Here is an 18,163-nt window from a genome sequence, read left to right as displayed (position 1 = left end):
TTCTGCTCACTTCACTCATCATCAGACCATACAAGTCTTTCCAGGTTTTTCTGAAGTCTGAAGTCTGCCTGTTTGTCATTTCTTATAGCACTCAATGATTCTTCAACCATTGGCCCCCATCTCTTGGGTCAAAGGATTCTGAAAGTTTCCCTGCATAGCAGGCCTGCTCCATTTTCTTCTTCTACATCCTGGGTAGATAGGGCTTACCTGCCTCGGCCTGTTCTAAAAGCAGATGTTGGTTTACATTGTAGAGTTGACTTGACGGTTCTCCTTTTCTTCTTGTTGTTCTTTTATTTTAAGTATCTTAAATTTGTGTAAATAACATGTCTTCTTAGAGACCCTTTTTCACTCTGGTTTTCTTTATAATTCATGTCAAGGCACAGTACTCAGAGAAAAAAAAAAATCTGAGTTACCACAGTGTTTATCCCTCATTCCCTGAAGGAAGTAAGATCATATAATCAAGATTAAACAAATATGTAAACTTAGCTAGTTGCTTGGCTACATTTTATCTTAACATATAGTTGGTTTTGCACTAAACCCTTCCTCTTATAGTAACAAAGCAGTATTTCTCTCTGTCCTCCTATTAGGAAGTTCCAGTATTCACTTAAATCACCAAACTTTTCTCTTAAGAAAACTTCTACTTAGAATTGCAAGTCGGGGCACTTTCTGATGGCAATCAGAAAAAGCAAGCGTGGTTTTTTTCTTTCATTTTTGGCCCAATTCCTCGTTTACGGCATCTCTTTGAAATTTGAGAACTAGAAGGGGACATTAGGGGCCATCTAACTCAACCCACTTTCTTTTTAAACCCAGACCTGTGTATTGTTTCAGATTCTGCCTCTGACACTTAATACCTGCGTGACTTTGGACAGGTCACAACTTCTCTGGGCTGAAGTTTCCTCATCTATAAAATGAAGAAAGACTAGATTGCCTCTGTGATCCCTTTCAGCTCCAAATCAATGATTCTATATCATTGATTGAGAGAACTCCTGATGAAAATTGCCATTAGAAATGCAGATCAGCAACTTATCTTTAATTTCAGGACTTGGAGAGTTTCCTAAGGCACTGAGAGGTTAGATAACTTTCTCAGGGTCACGTATTCAGTATGCATCAGAGGCAGGTCTGAATCTGAAGTCTTCTGAACCCCAAGGCTACCACACTTTACCACACTCACAGTCCGTCCATCTCATTTTATAGATTGAAGAATTGAGTTCTAAAGAGGGTAAAGAAGGCCACATAAAGAGTTTTAGAAGCTAGGTCTTCCAGCTCCTGCTCCAGAGTTCTTTACAGTATTGGGCCACTTCTTTTAAGAATCAGTGTGTTCTGATGAAGAATTGTCCTGGGTGGGTTTTGGGGTTTTGTTTTGTTTTGTTTTGATGTTCAGCTTATTTGCTACTATGATTCTCCTTGACTTTTATAGGCCGCTCTCCATTCTTGCTACAAGTCAGAGCTGGCCCAAAGGAAGAAGTGGACAGGGTTTGTGGTTAGTACCCTTCTAATTTTTTCCTCTCAATTCCTTTTTTCCCATTCTTTTTCTCATTGATCTCCCACCGGTGTCATGCCTAGTTGAGGCAATTAAGAAAGAAACATCCAAGGAGATTAGCAGGTGAGAGGCCAAAGGTATAGAGTACCCAGTGGCTGATTTAGAACCTATCATTGAGACTCAGGCAGTGTGGATAGACAAATAAGCATATTTGAGAAGTGTTAAAAGAGTGAAATGCTTGCCAAAAGTGTTTCCTAATGCCGTGGAGTATTGTACTCAATAATCCAGCTTACTGGCCTACCTGCCTGACCATGACACTCTTACTGTTGTGGTTCCTAGACTGTAACATTCCCTCTCCCATTTCTATGCCTTTTCTCCGATTGTCCGCCATGCCAGGACTCTTCTTCCTCTTCCTCTCTGCCTTTTCTTGGCTTCCTTTAAAACCCTTCTGCTGGAGCCCTTTCCTGGTGTCCCTTGCTGCTAGTACCTCCCCTGAGATTACCTCCCATCTACTTTGTATCTCTCTTGTATGTACCTCATTATTTACGTGTTGTCTCCCCTATTAGATTGTCAGCTTCTTGAGGGAAAGGACAGTGTTTTTGCTTTTCTTTGAACCCCTTGTGCTTAACACAGTATCTGGTATACATTAAGTGCTTAATAATTATTGCTGGTTGACCCGCTGACTGATGTGCTATATAATATCCAAGTGGAAATAAAATTCTTTCTGCATAATTACGTTCTCCAGATATTCCTGCTTGCAGATGACATTGTGTTAGAACACTGTGGGTATGACTCATTGAGATCTATGACGTCCCAAAAGAGGTTGGCTTAGGAAAAAACATTTGGTGAAGAATCAGAAGATGATAGCTTTACAGCTAGAAGGGGTCTTACAAGCCATCCATTTAGTCCAACTTCACCATGTTGGGGGAGATGGAATCCACAGAAATGAAGGGACTTTCCCAAGGTCACATAGGTAAGTGAAGTGATCCAGGCGTGATTTGAAAGTAGATCTTCTGACTTCAAAGACACTGTTCTTTCCCACTGTTCCTCAGTGTTTCTCTGTTGCATCTGAATGAACAGTTCATTGAGTTAGTCAATTAGTGTGTGTGTATGTATTATGTATCTACATCTATCTATCTCTATCTATTATCTATATCTATCTATCTATCTATATCTTGGAGAGGCACTGTAGATGGACAGTTCTGGACCCAGTTCATTGGATAGGAGGAGAGTCAGTTAGTCAACAAGTATTTGTTAAGCACTTACTATGTGCCGGGCACTGTGCTAAATGCTAGGGATACAAATGGAATTAAAAAGGAAAATAATCCTTGTCTAAAGAAGGAACTTACCTTCTAATGGGGGAAGACACATAAAAGGGGTGTTGTTGAAAAGGGATAGGGGAAAGGTAATATCTGGGTGCCGTCGCACAGTGACTAAATTCAGGGAATGAGGGATGGCTGGCCTGGGCCCCTCCCCAAAATGAAAGTCTGAGAATTCACCCATGGGAGAAGGGGCCCATAGTCATAGAGGAGGCAGCAGTGTCATGGTAGTGTAGTCCAGAACTGAACTGGAATCTTCCTCAAAATGGAGCTTCTGACCAAGAACTAACCAAAGGGCAAAAGAGGGCTGCAGGAATGGGTGAGGAGACATGTGGCACAGAGAACAGACTGGACAACACCTGAGAAATTGGACAGTGCTTCTTGCAATGATCCCGAGCTCCTCCCTTTTAAGTCCAACTTTGCTACATGGCTATGAATCATAGACTACCATAATCCCAGGAGAAAATCTCAGGGGACACCAAGGGTGGGTGCAAGTAGGCTTACAGCAAGTTACTAATGTGGACAACAGGCATGCAAGAAATGACATCATCAAGGACACATATAATTGGAAAAGCAGATGGTCTACTCAAGTAACAGCAGTCAGCAGTGGGCAGATGGACAGCCTGAGTACTGCACTGGGATACAAGAGATATTGACCCCGCCCTCCCCCCAAAAAAAACAAACCCAGGTCCCCAGCACACTGAGTCAATATTTATGAAGGATTTTGGAAAGGATTTTGACAAGACTTGCAGAGGATGAGAAGGCATGGATGGATTATATCTGTATCAGGGGAGAGTATACCCCTGTTGATGACATCATGGATCCTTGAAAGCATTATAACAGAAGTTCCAATTTTTAAAAATCTAAATACGACATTTGCTTTTTAAAAATTTAAATTTAAAAATTTAAAAATTGAAGACATTTTGGTGTAGAGAAAGATCCTTGGACACCAGAAAACCCGTGTTCAAGTCCAACATATGACATGTACTAGTTATGTAACCCTGGGCAAATCACCTAAGCTCCAAGTGCCCCTAGGCTAATCTCTAAGACCATAAATTTGCAGAGCAGATGCTGACCTGTATTGACAGATTCCTCAACGGAGTTCCTATATAAAAGTCCAGCCCTAATCCCAAATCATGGGTTTATTTACATAGGCCAAGAAGGAAACATAGATTTATTTCAAAACCCAAAAACTTTCCAAGACTTACATGAACTGATGTATACTGAAGTGAACAGAACCAGAACATTATACACAGTAACAGCAATATTGTTAGATGAAGAACTGTGAATAACTTAGCTATTCTCAGCAGTACAATGATCAGAGACAACCCCAAAGGACTAATGATGAAGCATACTATCCGCCCCCAGAGAAAGAACTGATATTGTTTGAATACAGACTGAAGCATGCTATTTTTCACTTTCTTTCATTTTTTTTCCTTTATTCAAGTCTTCTTGTAAAAAAAAAAATTCCATCTGTTTTTTGTAGGGCCCTCTCTGGTGGTCTCCAATGTTGAGGACGCTATTGATCCAAGAAAAAAGTGCATAGTATATACAAAGTCGTTTTGTCATAAATGATAAATCAGAGTCTGTCTCAAATGTGTTGGCATCCTTATAACTTGTGCCAGTGGAAAGTGGCTGCCAACACCATACAGGTTCTCAAAGGTCCTCTTACTCACCCAGACAACCTTCCAGGAGCACACCAGTGCAATCTTTATCCAAAGAGTTCCGAAAATCCAGCAGAAATACTCCATAACACTTGCCAACTAACACCCTCATCTGATTTTCCCCAAGGAACCCACCAAAGGGCTAAACAGCTTATTTTTTTAAAATTAACATATTAAAAATAGCCCATTAGGGCTGGCCCTGCAGAAGAAGCACCTGGCTTAGACACAGTCTGTAGGGGAGAGGGGGCATCCTTGTCTCTTTGCCCTCAGGTAGCACGTTCCCCTTTACCAAGGCGAGAATCAAGCTGATTGTCTCTTAATTTTAGCTCATTCTTTAATTGTCTACTTTCCATGTTCCCTTAAGCTCTCGGTATTAAATTAAGCCCTTGGAGTGTTCCAGGAGCCCAGCGATACATGTTGATTAGTGTGCTGGAGAATAGAGATACAAAGCAGCAGCCTTTCATTACTGAGGAGAATGTCATTCCCTTCTTGGTGATTAAGGCCCTATTGTGTACTTCACTTACATTTATTATGACTTTTGCTTTTAAGATAGAAATCTAAACACTCTGAACAGGAGAACGCCAGAACACCAGAGGGACCTGCAATAATTACTACTGCCCAAGTCTGCCTCCTCCTCTTAAACCTTCCAGGGTCTGGGAGTGTGATTTGATGTAGAAAAATGTCTTAAGGATTAAAGGAGTAGGGGTGGGGTGGGGAGGGAGGAGTGCCTACTGAGCCTAAAACAATGGTGGAGATTAGGAGACAAATTTATTCTAGTAAATCGGTAAAACCCTTTGAAAAAAACAAAAAACAAAAAACAAAACAGCCAACATCCATGAGCTTAGCAGAAGGAGCTGCTTGTTGCTTGAATATAAAGTCTCTTCAGGCTCACGCTGAGCAGAATTTCATCAAAAATGATTACCGACAGGTGTTCCTTCTAGAAAAGACCTACATTATAAATAAATAAAGGAATTGCTTTTCTCGTAGGTAATATGGAGTAACAGTATACTTTCCTGGGTATTGGCGATGTGGGGAGCTGGGTTGAGGGGGGCGGGGGAGAATGGTGAAAGAAGCTCAAAGAAAACAGCTAAATGTCTTTTCCACCCACTCCCAAATTCAGTTTATTTATGGTTCTGTCTGATTTGCCAGCCTACAGATCTTAGCCCTAAAGAGGGAAACCCTTGATAGGTGTGATAAAATTGCAGGGAAAAGTCATGGAACATTAGATCTGGGATGCAGTGGAAAGAGTACGGGCCCTGGAGTCAGCGGGTCTAGCTTCCAATCCCGTCCCTCCGTGGCCTTAGCCAAGTGACCTATCCTCCTTGAGATTCAATTCCTCTACTATGAAAAGAGGAGGTTGGATTAAATGTTTTCCTCAATCCTTCCCAGCTCTAGAGCCATGATCCAGTCCTAACCCCTTATTTTAGAGAGGAGGAAACTGAGGACCAAAGAAAGCATGTGACTTGTCCAGAGCCAGGTAACTGGAGAATGACTGAGCCAGAGTTAGAAACCAAGTCTCCTGACTCACAAAACAGTATGGTTCCCCTCCCTGCCCTGTTCCCCCTTCTATCAAAATTAAGCACAAGGTAATTGACCCTATAATAATAATATCTTACATTTTTATAGAGCCCCAGGGTTTGCAAAGCACTTTACTAGTGCAAAACTACTTTATTAGTTAATCTGAACCCCACAACATCACTGTGAGGGTAGGAGCCCAGAGACCTGTAAAGGCTTCCTTTTGGAGGTGGCAGGAGAGTTTAGCTCTCAAGGAAGCTAAAGATTCAGAAAGGGGAGGTAAGGAGGGCTTTGGGAGTGGGGCAGACTGTTGAGACTTTCATCTGTTCTGTAGCCTACATTTATTTGAGTGAGGGAGAGCTGTGCAAAATCACCAGCCTCACTTTCTCCTCCAGTGTCCTGATATCAATCAGGACGACTGGAGATGACCCAGGATGCAGAGGGAGGCCTTGGCCCATTTATGTTTAGCACTTGAAGGTTTACAAAACACCTTCACAACCGGTTGGGCTGCATGCATCTCTGTAGCTCTGTTTACTGGCCAAACTACCTTTTAAATTCATAAATGGAGGATTCCAGGGGTAATCTTAGTGCATAAAGACATTCCTTTAGGAAAGATAACTGGTTCTGTATTGGACCCTTTAGTCAAATTTATATACACCATCATTGCCATCAGGACTGCCATCTTTAAGTGCAATGGATAATAATAGTTCATAGCATCAGAGGACTTAGAGCTGGAAGGACCATAGAAATTACCCATTCCAACACCTATGTTTTTTCTAGATGAGGAAACTGAGGCCCAGAGAGGTTAAGTGGTGTGGTAGCCAAGCAGTGAATGGTATAGGGCAGTGGTGTCAAACTCATGATAACAGCCAACATTTATATAGCGCTTACTATGTGCCAGGCACTGTTTTAAATGCTTTACAATTATGATCTCATTTTATCCTCACACCAGCCCTGGAAGGTAGGCGCTATTATTATCAACCCCATTTTACAGATGAGGTAACTAAGGCAAACACAGGTTAAAGTGACTTACCCAGGGTCATACAGCTGGTGTCTGAGATCAGATTTGAGCTCAGGTCTTCCTGACTCCTGACCCAGTGCTCTATCTACTATACCACCTAGCTACCTCACATAGAAATAGAAATAGGACCACTAAACCATACATAAGGATCCCTGCAGATTGCATGTTGATTTAGAACACTACACATTAACATTATCTATGTTCTATTGTATTATTATTTATTTGCTAAATATTTTCCAATTTTATTTTAATCTGGTTGGGGCAGCCCTGGGAAGCATTGCCTCCCTGCAGGCAGTGTGTTTGATAACCTCAGGTATGGGGGATAGAGCACCAGATCAAGAAGTCAGGAAGAACTGGATTCAAATTCTGCCCCATGAGGTCACCCTAATTAGTGTTACCTATGTGAGGTATAAGAGATCATGTTTCCACAGATGCAGAGGAAGTGGTCTTAAAGTCAATACAGGTGTGAAAGGAGCGGTTTTACTGAGAATTTTTTTAAAAGTGCTGAAAGTAGAACAAAGGTTACAAATTGCTCAAACTGCGAGTGCTTAAGGAGTCTATGAATATTATCTTCTTCCGAGGTGAGGGGGGGAGGATTAACACAATTTTAGGCACAATATTGTATGTAGAGGGAAGTGGGGAACATGTTAAGGGGTAATATGAAGTACATGTTCTGGGAAGTTGTACACCTCAAAGTATCCAGCCAATGGAGAAACGAGGGAGGGATTTTGCCTTTCGGGACAGGAATATAACTGCTTGCTTTCCCTTCTGTATGGTGTGTCTGTCTCTAGCAGCGCACCCACTTCTTGCAAGAACGTATAATAAATGAGCTTGCCTCATCTACCTCGAGAGTCATTGTTTTTCCTATAGAAGTTATTCATAATACCTATGCAAATCATTTAACCTGTCTAAGCCTCCATTTTCTCATCTGTAAAATGGGAATGATAATAATAGTACCTACCTCATAGGATTGTTGCGGCAATGAATGAGCTCTTATATGTTAAGTGTTTTGAATATCTTAAAGCAGTATAGAAATGTGAGGTGGTAGAAATGGTAGATGGTGGAGCAAAGGATCAAACCTCTTCAGATTTAAAGTCTAGTACTCTCCTTCTCCTTCCCTATGCTGCCAACCAACTTCACAACAATTCATGTTTTGTCATATTGAATCTGCTGCGGAATTTCTTTTAAATCATTTGGAACATGTGGAAAAGAGGGTAATGAATCCGTGGCATTCATGCTATTTTTAAAATGTGGGTTTTCTCGGAGCCTTGACATAAAGAACTTACTGGACTTCATTCTCTTGTAAGGTCCTTTCTTTATGAACTCTTTAGAGTCAGGAATTATCCCCAGACACAGCTTTTTAATAAATTAGTAAGGTTTGCCTATTCAGGGGTAGCCTTATTTCCTAGGATGTTATCTGTCTCTGTACTCTGTTGCTATAGTCACTATAGGGTTTGTTGTGTTTCTCTTTTTGTCCCAAGGAGTTCACCTTGCACTGTTTATTCATCCGTCTAACTGCAAACAGCCACAAGGAGGTTATTTCCTCGCAGTGCTGGGACTAGATGTTTTAGAGACCGCTAGGTGGCTCAGTGGATAGAGCGCTGGGCCTAGTGTCAGGAAGACCTGAGTTCAGATCTGGTCTCAGACACTTATTAGCTGTGTGACCCTGGGCAAGTCACCCCCCCCCTCCAAAAAAAGGGAATGGCCAACCACTCTAGTATCTTTGCCAAGAAAATCCCAAATGGGGTAAAAAAGAGTCAGATGTGACCAGTTGACCAAACAACAACAACAAAAGGCACCTTCAGGATCTTCCAAACCAAGTTCCAGATTCCATCCTGGAAAGCGCTGATTGATCAGATAATATTCCTGGCCAACAATATGGAAGTCAATAACCCATCTACATCAAGAGTGGCACATAAAATGATTGGAATGAGTTCCCATAGTCCATCCCTGAAACTGCCTAGCTGTAGGACCCTGGGCAGCTCACTTAATCTCTGAGGCTTAGTTTTCTTTTTTTTCTTTTTCTTTTTTAAAACTTTTTTAATTAATTTATTTTGATTTATCAACAATCACTTCCATATGCTTTTGAGTTTAAAATTTTTCTCCTCCTTCCTCCCCACCACCCTCCCCAAGATGGCAAACAATCTGATATAGGCTATACATATACATTCCTATTAATGAGGCTTAGTTTTCTCATTTGCAAAATGGAATAATAATAGTAGTGGCAGCTAGCTTACTACGTAATATACTTACTATTAAGTATAATGCTTACTACGTGTGTGCCAGGCACTGTGTTAAATGCTTTACAATTATTATCTCATTTGATCCTCAGAACAACCCTGGGAGGTAGATGCTATTTTTTCCCATTTTACAGATAAGGAAACTGAGGCAGTTAAGCAACTTGCCAAGGGTCACACAGCTAGTACAGTATCTTAGGCTGGATTTGAAGTCTTCCAGACTTCAGGCCTGACACTCTACCTACTGTGCCACAGCCACCTCTGCACAAGACTGTTGAGGTGTTTAGTAAATCTTCAAGTACTATACCTGTGAGTTGTTCACTGTTGTTATAACATCATCATTTCTCTTACCAACAGCATCATCATCATTATACTAAGCAGAAGATGCCTAGGAATATGGGGGCATAACTAGTGGACAAGAGGGAAAGGACGCACGCCTCTGGGAATAGCCTCAAAGGAGTGATAACCCACAGATATGTCTAGGCCGCATTATGCACCTTACACCAGGCTCCCCTCTAGCCCAGAATAATTTTAGAAGCTAAGGTTTTCCAGGCATTTGGTATACTCCCCCTTCTATATCCTGCCTTCATTCTATCCTCTATGATGTGCTGCCTCTCTGGATCATTATATTATTAATAAGTTTTACAAGTGCGTTTACATGCAGCAACTCTGTGAAGTGGATAATGAAAGTTATTACCCCAGTTTTATGGATAAGGAAACGGAGGCTCCGAGAGATTGAGTGACTTGTCAAGGACCACATAGCTACTAAGTGTCAGAGCTTGGGATTGGAACCCAAGTCTCTCTGGATGCTGTGGCCAGTGTTCTTTCCAGTGAACCATGATATAGTAAGATATGTAAGCTACCCATTGTATCTCTGAAACAAGTTTTATGGAGCCTAGAGTCTCAAATAATGCTTATAGTAGAACATCTCTTACTGAGTCCCAGGAGCTAATCTATAATGGTCTGGTTTTATTTATTTATTTATTTATTTTTAAGCTAATATGATTTTCTATGCATTTTTTGCAGACACAAGTCACCAGGCTCGTTTGTTATCCAGTCGGCCTTGCTACACACTGCCTGCCAGTAGTCATGATCGACGCTCTATCCTGGCGATTACTGAGCCCCCACGTTTCCACCCCCAGGCCAAAGGCAAGAATGTACGCCTGGATTCCCATTCCCGCAAGGCTACCCGAAGGAACAGTTTCTGCAATGGGGTCACATTCACCAACAGACCCATCCACCTTTATGAGAAAGTCCGACTTAAACTGGTGGCTGTGCACCATGGATGGAGTGGGGCACTGCGTTTTGGCTTCACCATCCATGACCCATCCCAGATGAACTCTGACGACATACCAAAGTACGCCTGTCCGGACCTGGTGACTAGGCCAGGCTACTGGGCCAAAGCTTTGCCAGAGAGATTTGCACTGAGGGACAATGTTCTGGCCTATTGGGTCGACCGCCACGGGAGAGTGTTTTATAGCATCAATGACGAGGACCCAATACTGTTTCACTGTGGCATTAAAGTCTCTGGACCCCTTTGGGCCCTCATAGATGTTTATGGAATTACCCATGAAGTGCAGATTCTAGGTAGGTAACACTTTATGCTCATGACTAGCTGTATATTTAAGTAACATCATTTATATTTTTAATCTTGTTTTTGATCAGGACTTCATTATTTCATCACACCGGGAACTTCTGGTGTAAAAACCTTTTCCACTGAGATTCTCAACTCATCTGCAATGGAACAGCATTAGGGAATTGCCTGGTGTACTAAGAGGGTATGCAATTTGCTGAGGGAAACACAGCTACTTATATGTCCATGGTGGAACTTGAACCCAAGCCTTCCTGTCTCTGAAGCTAGCTTTTTGTCTACTGTGTCATGTTGCTTTGCATTATTAATATATCCTATATAGGAATACATACTCTGACTTCAGATCATATTTTAAATTTACACAGCATATGACCCTGGGCAAGTCACTTAACCCCAATTGCCTAAATAAATAAATAGATTTACACAGCATGCTCTCCCTCCATTCTCTTATCTATAGGTGGGACTATGGGCTTCTGTCAATGACCATAAAATAATTCACCACAATGAGAAGGGAGGAAGAAGAACTCCATGGACAAATTAGAACGGTTAAATGCAGTATTTCCCCCTTTTTTGCACCTCTTTCAGAAACAGTATTGAGTTTTTCATCTGCAAGGTTCCACCTCTGCACTTTGTATGTAGAAAGCAATTCTCTTTTCAAAGAGAAAGAGTGGACTACTCTCCCTTCCATGTCCCCATATAGGGCCAAGGACTAGGTAGAAAGCCTGCATTACAGCCTGAATACAAGTCTTTGGCCAGATCCTATCTACCAATTTACAAAAGGCCCAAGGCTATGATGTGGGAGAAAATCCCCAAGTGCGGCTTAGGCTAGCTGAGCTATGAATGGCTAAGACCTATAGTCCAAATCTCAAATAAATGCAGGATTCTATGAGTCCAAAATTTGGAGAAACTTCTTTGGTTTTACTCTTCAAACCAAAACTAAAATGCCTCAGAGGAATAAGACAAGTCTTTGTTTGACTTAAGTATATCCTCACTGTAAGTAGCCCCTTATTTTCTTGAATTTGGGGGTCTGTACCATCTCATTTGTGGGTTTCTATTATATAATGATAAGAGGCAACTAGGTGGTGCAGTGGATGGGTCACCAGGCCTGGAGTCAGGAAGACCCAAGTTCAAATCCAGCCTGGGACACTTACTAGCTGTGCAATCTATGTAAGTCACTACCCCCCATTTATCTGTTTCCTCATCTGCAAAATGGGAATAATAATAGCACCTGCCTCCCAGGGTTGTTGGGAGGAAATGAGATTCTATACATACATACATGTATACATACATACATACATACATGAAATGTTTTATAAACTTGAAAGCTAACATAATAAATGCTAGCTATCATTACACTAATAGTTTACAAAGCATTTTATATATATTCTACCTGAGCTTCAGAAAATCGTTCAGGAACACAATGCAGATTGTTGCCATTCTCATTTTATCAATGAGGAAACTGAGACTCAAAGATGAAATGACTTTTGCACATAGTACCGCAGGTTGAAAGTGATGGTCTTGGGTTAGAACCCACATCTTCTGGTTGCATATCCAGCTGTCTTTCTACCATATTTTCCACAACTATCTTCCTGGAATATCATTTTCTGTTGTCACAAAATGGTTTTAATCTGTCTAGGAAGGTCTTAAGGCCGGTAATACTTGGAGTTACAGAGGGAGGGCAGTGGAATTGTGCTGCCGTTTGTTTTTTCCCAGTTCTCCTTGATGGGAAATGGGGCCCCAGAAAAGTTAAAGGTTTAAAGTTCTTTCTCCTCTTTCGTCTGACCTCTTGTTTGGGAAGCCACAGCATTATCTCGTATCTTCTCTGGGGGCCATTTTGGAGTCTCTCACATTACGTTCCAGCATTATCAAAGATGCAGCATTGATGGGGACTGTCCTTCTTATCAGTGACCCCAGAAGCCAACAGTGTCAAAATCACTTGCTTGAGATCAGGGGATATTTTCTTCAATCCTTCATTTTTCCCTATTGGAAGAAAATTCTAGTTAGGGAAAAAGAGCTGAAATCTTTCAGCTTTGGTCATTTGCTTGGCATCACAGATGTCTTGGGAGTAACCACTCACATTGTCGCCCAGCCTAGATTGCCATGAGACAGTCTGTCAGTATGTGCTTGATTATATAATAGTTGCTTTAAAAATACTTAGTAGTCAAACAATTGATTAGTGCCCCTGTGTCCCAGGCAAGGAGAAAAGACTATTGGCTTCCTTCGACTACCAGAGAGACCTCAAATGAGAAAAAATATGGGTTTTTAAAAAAGAAAATATAGTATTTGCTATTAGATTTTATATTTACAAGCAGGATTTTGTCAAGGTGTTTGGGTATTTTTCTTGTACTGTAACCTGAAGTTTTATTTCTTTTCCAAAGTGAGGAACAGAGCAGCAATAGTGTGAGAGTAAATGGGAGAGATAGGTAACGTAGTGGATGGCAAACTGAATCCAAATTATTTCGAAAGGCTAGAATGATGGACCAAATCTATTGAAATGTCATTGAATGGAAATATATATAAAGTCCTGTTTAAACGTCAAACTATGAAATGTGAAAGTACCGGGTAAGGATGCCACGTATAACTACTGAGGGATTCTTGCAAAAAAGACATGGGGGTCTCAGCAAAGTTGCAAATCCCTGCCAAGGCAACAGTGCGACATAGCAGCTAAAATGACTAATGTGATTTTAGGGAGTATCATAGAAGGATGTTGTCCAAAACAAAGTGGGTAATAGCTCCATTGTCCTCAGCCTTGGTCAGGCCATATCTGAAGTATGTGGTCAGTTCAGGGCACAGAGTCTTCAGTTGGACATCGACAAGCCAGAGTACATTTGAAAGAGGGTGGCCAGAAGGGTGAAGACGCTGGCAACTGCTTTACCAGGATCCACAGGTGATGTTTATCCTGGACAAGAAGATCTGAGGGGAGGTAGCTAGTCCATGACCACCGCCATCACTGAGGGATATCATGTGGAAACGTTTTTCTGCTTGGACCTGAGGACAATACTAGAAATGAGGCCTAGGAGCTGTAGAAAGACAGATTTGACTTGATAAAAGGAAATATTTCTTAGTGGCTAGAGCAATCCAAAAATGGAATTTACTGCCTTGTGAAGTAGTAAGTTCTCCATTACTGGAAATCTTCAAGCAGTGCCTGGACAATGTCTTGTCAAGGATGCTGTAGGGAGGAGAGGTAGGCTCCTGTCCAGGTATAGGATTTGGAACTCTGAAGTTCTAAGACTTCTGCTTAGGAGATTGACTTCCCGGAAATGTGCATGACATGGTTTACAGAGGTGTTAAAAAGGGACAGCTTTAGACAAAGCTTACCTTCTACAGCAGTGGTCTCTAATTATTTTTGATTGTATTGTTCTATCAATAAAACATTTTTGAGCATGCACCACTAATACCTCTATAATTACTTTTTTATGCCTACATATATGTTTGCTTATAAATTATATGCATGTGCTACTGTACTACTAATTATGTGCAATGCACAATTTGTATTAAAAGTAGACTTTTAAAAGGATAAAATAAAGATGAAATAATATTTGATGCTAGAAATAATAAGAACCACAGTATATTGAAAGGGGAAGGTATGGCATGGTCAGACTTGTGCTTCAGGAAATTCACTTTCCTGGCATCTGAGTGAAGGATGGAGAGATGAGGATGCTATTGCAATATTCCAAATGAGAGGTGATAATGATCTGAACTGCAGTGCTGGCTATTTCAGCATAAAGAATGAGAAATTGTAGAGATGTGGAGGCAGAAATTTGGCTACTGAATGCATATGCCCAGAAATGGCATTAGGGAAAATGAGGAGTAGAAGATGACACCATCCTCAGTAACTAGAGAGATAGTGGGGCCCTCAGCTCTAATGGGGAAGATGGGTAGGTCGAGGAGGAAAAATATTGTAATGAGATCTTCCATCCAAATCACAAGACATTCATGGCTGCTCATCCTTTGTATCTTACTTTCTCCTACCCAAAATGAAAAGCAGAGAGGTTGGGGCCTTGCCAGTCATATCCCAGAAAACAGAGCTTGCTCTCCCAGAATTGCCTGCTGTGGCCACAAGGTCATCTGGGGAGCAGGGATGGGTATGCTGGGGGACAGGAATTTTCCCAATGGCACCGTGTAGCTGCTGTAATGGATGCCCAGATAGGGATTAGGTTGTAACTGCTCTTAAGGACTGACCTCCAACATAGAAAAGGATGAGGTTGTATAGTGCAGGGAGTTGGCAAAGTGGAAGAATCTTGGTGGATAATGGTAGATATGGTTGTATTAGAGACAAGCCATAGGATTGGCTATCATAATGCAGATGGGATGTTACCTATCTTCCCACCCTCCAAATGACAGAGCATGCCCTCCTTGGGATAGGGCCATATCCCCACCAATGAGTCCCTTGAACCCCACTTTGGAGACCATACTTGTAGTGGCCTTTCCTGTCACATACACACTCACTCTTTGGTGCCCAGTGTCTGTATGTTGATCCCTAACTTCCAGATCCCCACTGTTGGCCCCAAGTTTCTCCCTCCACACCCTTTCTGCCCTTCAAGAATAGAGATCTGCAGACCAACTAACTGTCATTTGGAAAGGCTCAAAAGAGCCACCACCCTTCTGGTAATAATATGGTACCTCCCTCAGAGATACTTGCATATTTACCTTAACCCAGAGGAACAAATAAGCGAAATAATATATGATATGATATGATATGATATGGTATGATATGATATGATATGATATGATATGATACAGTTTGGGAGGGAGGATACTAGCAGTTGGGGGATCAGGAAAGGTTTTACTCAGAAGATGGGGCTTGAACTGCACGTTAAAGAATGAAAGGGTTTCCATGAGGTAGAGGTAGGGAATGTGGGACAACCACTGTAAAATTAGGGAAACAGGAGATGGAGTGTCCAGTGTGAGGAACAGAAAGGGGGACAATTTAGGTGGATCATAGAATGTAGGAGGGGCAGTAAGTCCAATGAGGCTGGACAGATAGTCAGGGGTCAGGATTCTGTGGGTCTTTCAAAGACAAACAAAGGCATTTATTGTTTATCCTAGAGGCACGATGATTAGTACTTCCCATTTTATAGATGAAGAAACTGAGACTCACAGAGGGGAAATGACTAACCCACTAGTTACTGTCCCATACCCCTCCTCCCCTTCACATCTAAACTCCTGGAGTAAGCCATTAATACAAATCCCTTCCACTTCTCCTCTTACTCCCTTCTCAACCCCTCTGCAATCTGGCTTCCATCCCCATCGTTCAAATAAAACTTCCCTCTCCAAAGTTATCAATGATGTCTTCATTGTTAAATCTGATTACATTTTCTTAACCTTGATCCTTCTTGGCCTCTCTGCAGCATTTGACACCATTGACCACCTTCTCCTTGTGAATACTCTTCCCTCTCCAGGTTTCTGTGGCACTGCTACATTCTGATTCTCCTCTTCCTCATCCTCTATGTTTGACTTTCCTTAATTTCTCAGTATCCTTTGCTGTTTCTTCATCCATGTCATGCCCACTGACACAGGCATGTAATTGTCCCACAATCCTCTGTCCTGGGCCTTCTTCTCTTCTCCGTCTATACGATCTCTCTTGTTGATTTCGCCAGCTCTCGTGGGTTCACTTATCAACTCTATGCAGATGATTTTTTAGATCTATATATCCACCCCTGTGCCAAATCGTCTCTCCTAAGCTCCAGCCCCACATCACCAACTGACTTTTGGATATCTCAAACTGAATGTCCCATAAGCATCTCACATGTCCAAAACTCATTTCCCTCACTACTACTCACTGTCAAGGATACCACTGTCCTCAGTTACCCAAGCTCACAGTCTCAATCTCATGCACTGCATATATCCAATCTGTTGCCAAATCTTGTCACTTCTGCCATCTTGGTATCTATTATATATGTCCCCTTCTCTCCACTCATATAGCCCTCGTTATTTCTCACCTAGACTATTTCGATAGCCTGGTAACTAATCTTTCTGACTCGTCTTTCTCTATTCCAATCTATCCTCCACTCAGCTTCCAGAGTGCTTTTTCTAAGGCAGTGCTCATCCTCCTATATTGTCCCACTCTTCAATGAGTTCTAATGGTTCCCTTTGAATGTTAGGATTGAATAGAAGCTCCTTTGTTTGGCATTTAAAGCTTTTCATAACCTGTCCCCTTTCACCCTTTCCAGCCTTCTTATACCATACCCTGCCTCCAGTTTCTCCATACCTTTGTACTAGCTGTCCCCTTTGCCTGGAATGCTCTTCCCCTTTATTACCTCTACCTCTTATCTTCCTTAACTCACTCAAATTCCTTTCCTTACCCAAAGACTCAGCTCCAATACCATCTCCCCCAAGAGGTCTTCTCCAGTGTCCCTGGCTGCTAAAACCTCACCAAGAACACCCTCCTTCTACTCTGTGTATCTGCTATCTACTCAGTTCTTACATGTTGTTTCACCCATTAGAACTCCTTTAAGGCAGGCACTGTGTTTTTGCCTGTTTTTGTATTCCTCGGTGTTCAGCACAGCCTGGCCTAGAGGAAGCGCTTGCTTGAAGTGACTACACTCACATAGGGTTTAAATGTCAGGATTGGGATTCAAAACTAGATCTCTTGAATCCAAGACTATTGTTCTTTTTTCTTCACAATGAGACCACCGTGAATTTCTGACAGGGTGGAGGGAATTGGGGATAAAGTGATGCTTCTGGGGATATGATCTGCCTAGAAGCATTCCTAGAACCTTAGCATTGAGGATCTCACTTCCCCAGGCATTTGGGCATATGCTTCATATCCAAGTCCCCTGATGCCACCCATCCCAGCCAAATTCAGCACTGTCCAAAACTGTTTTTTCATCTTTTTATGCCCTTTTCAGACAAAGGAGTTTTTCTGAAGTTTAGTGGGCTGAGGCTTAAGGTGAATCCGAGGCCCGATGATCTATAAAAATCTTCCACAGAGGGCCAGTGGTGGTTTTTGCCTCTACCCTTTTGAAGACCTGAACATGCCAGAGTAGAAAGGGAAAGGGCCACATGTGGTTTCCACAGATTAGACATACTTACATGACTAGGAACTAAAGGAATACAGAAGGACTTCTGAAAAGAAGCTATGGAAACACGGATCCCCCATCACAGAGAGTGAAGCACAAAGGAAAGAGGCTGAATTTGTAGTCTGAGGTCTTTGGTTCAAATTCCAGCCTGCCACCTTGCTACCTGTGTGACTTAAGCCACTTAACTTTTCTGGGCCTCAGTTTACTCATCTGTAAAATGAAGAGTTGGACAAGATGACCTCTAAGGTTCCTTCCTGTGAGCTCTCTCCTCTTTTCCCCTCTCATCTCCTTGTTTTCTCCCCCCTGCAACCCAC

At 41.9% G+C, this 18,163-nt stretch overlaps 1 protein-coding gene across 2 annotated transcripts in view; it reads left to right on the top strand.

The window, feature by feature from the left end:
- The window catches only part of NEURL1B (neuralized E3 ubiquitin protein ligase 1B), a 91,035-nt gene that overhangs the window by 28,059 nt on the left and 44,813 nt on the right, over positions 1-18,163 (top strand). For both annotated transcript variants that reach the window (XM_027841785.1, XM_027841784.1), the window contains exon 2: positions 10,263-10,823. In XM_027841785.1, coding sequence (XP_027697586.1) covers positions 10,263-10,823 — 561 coding nt within the window. The remainder of the gene's footprint in view (positions 1-10,262; positions 10,824-18,163) is intronic.

The sequence above is a fragment of the Vombatus ursinus genome, unplaced genomic scaffold (assembly GCF_900497805.2).
Source record: "Vombatus ursinus unplaced genomic scaffold, bare-nosed wombat genome assembly UNPS02014863.1, whole genome shotgun sequence".
In the NCBI taxonomy this organism is placed as follows: domain Eukaryota; kingdom Metazoa; phylum Chordata; class Mammalia; order Diprotodontia; family Vombatidae; genus Vombatus; species Vombatus ursinus.
The sequence above is the reverse complement of the archived record's forward strand: the minus strand, read 5'-3'. Positions and strand labels throughout refer to the sequence as shown.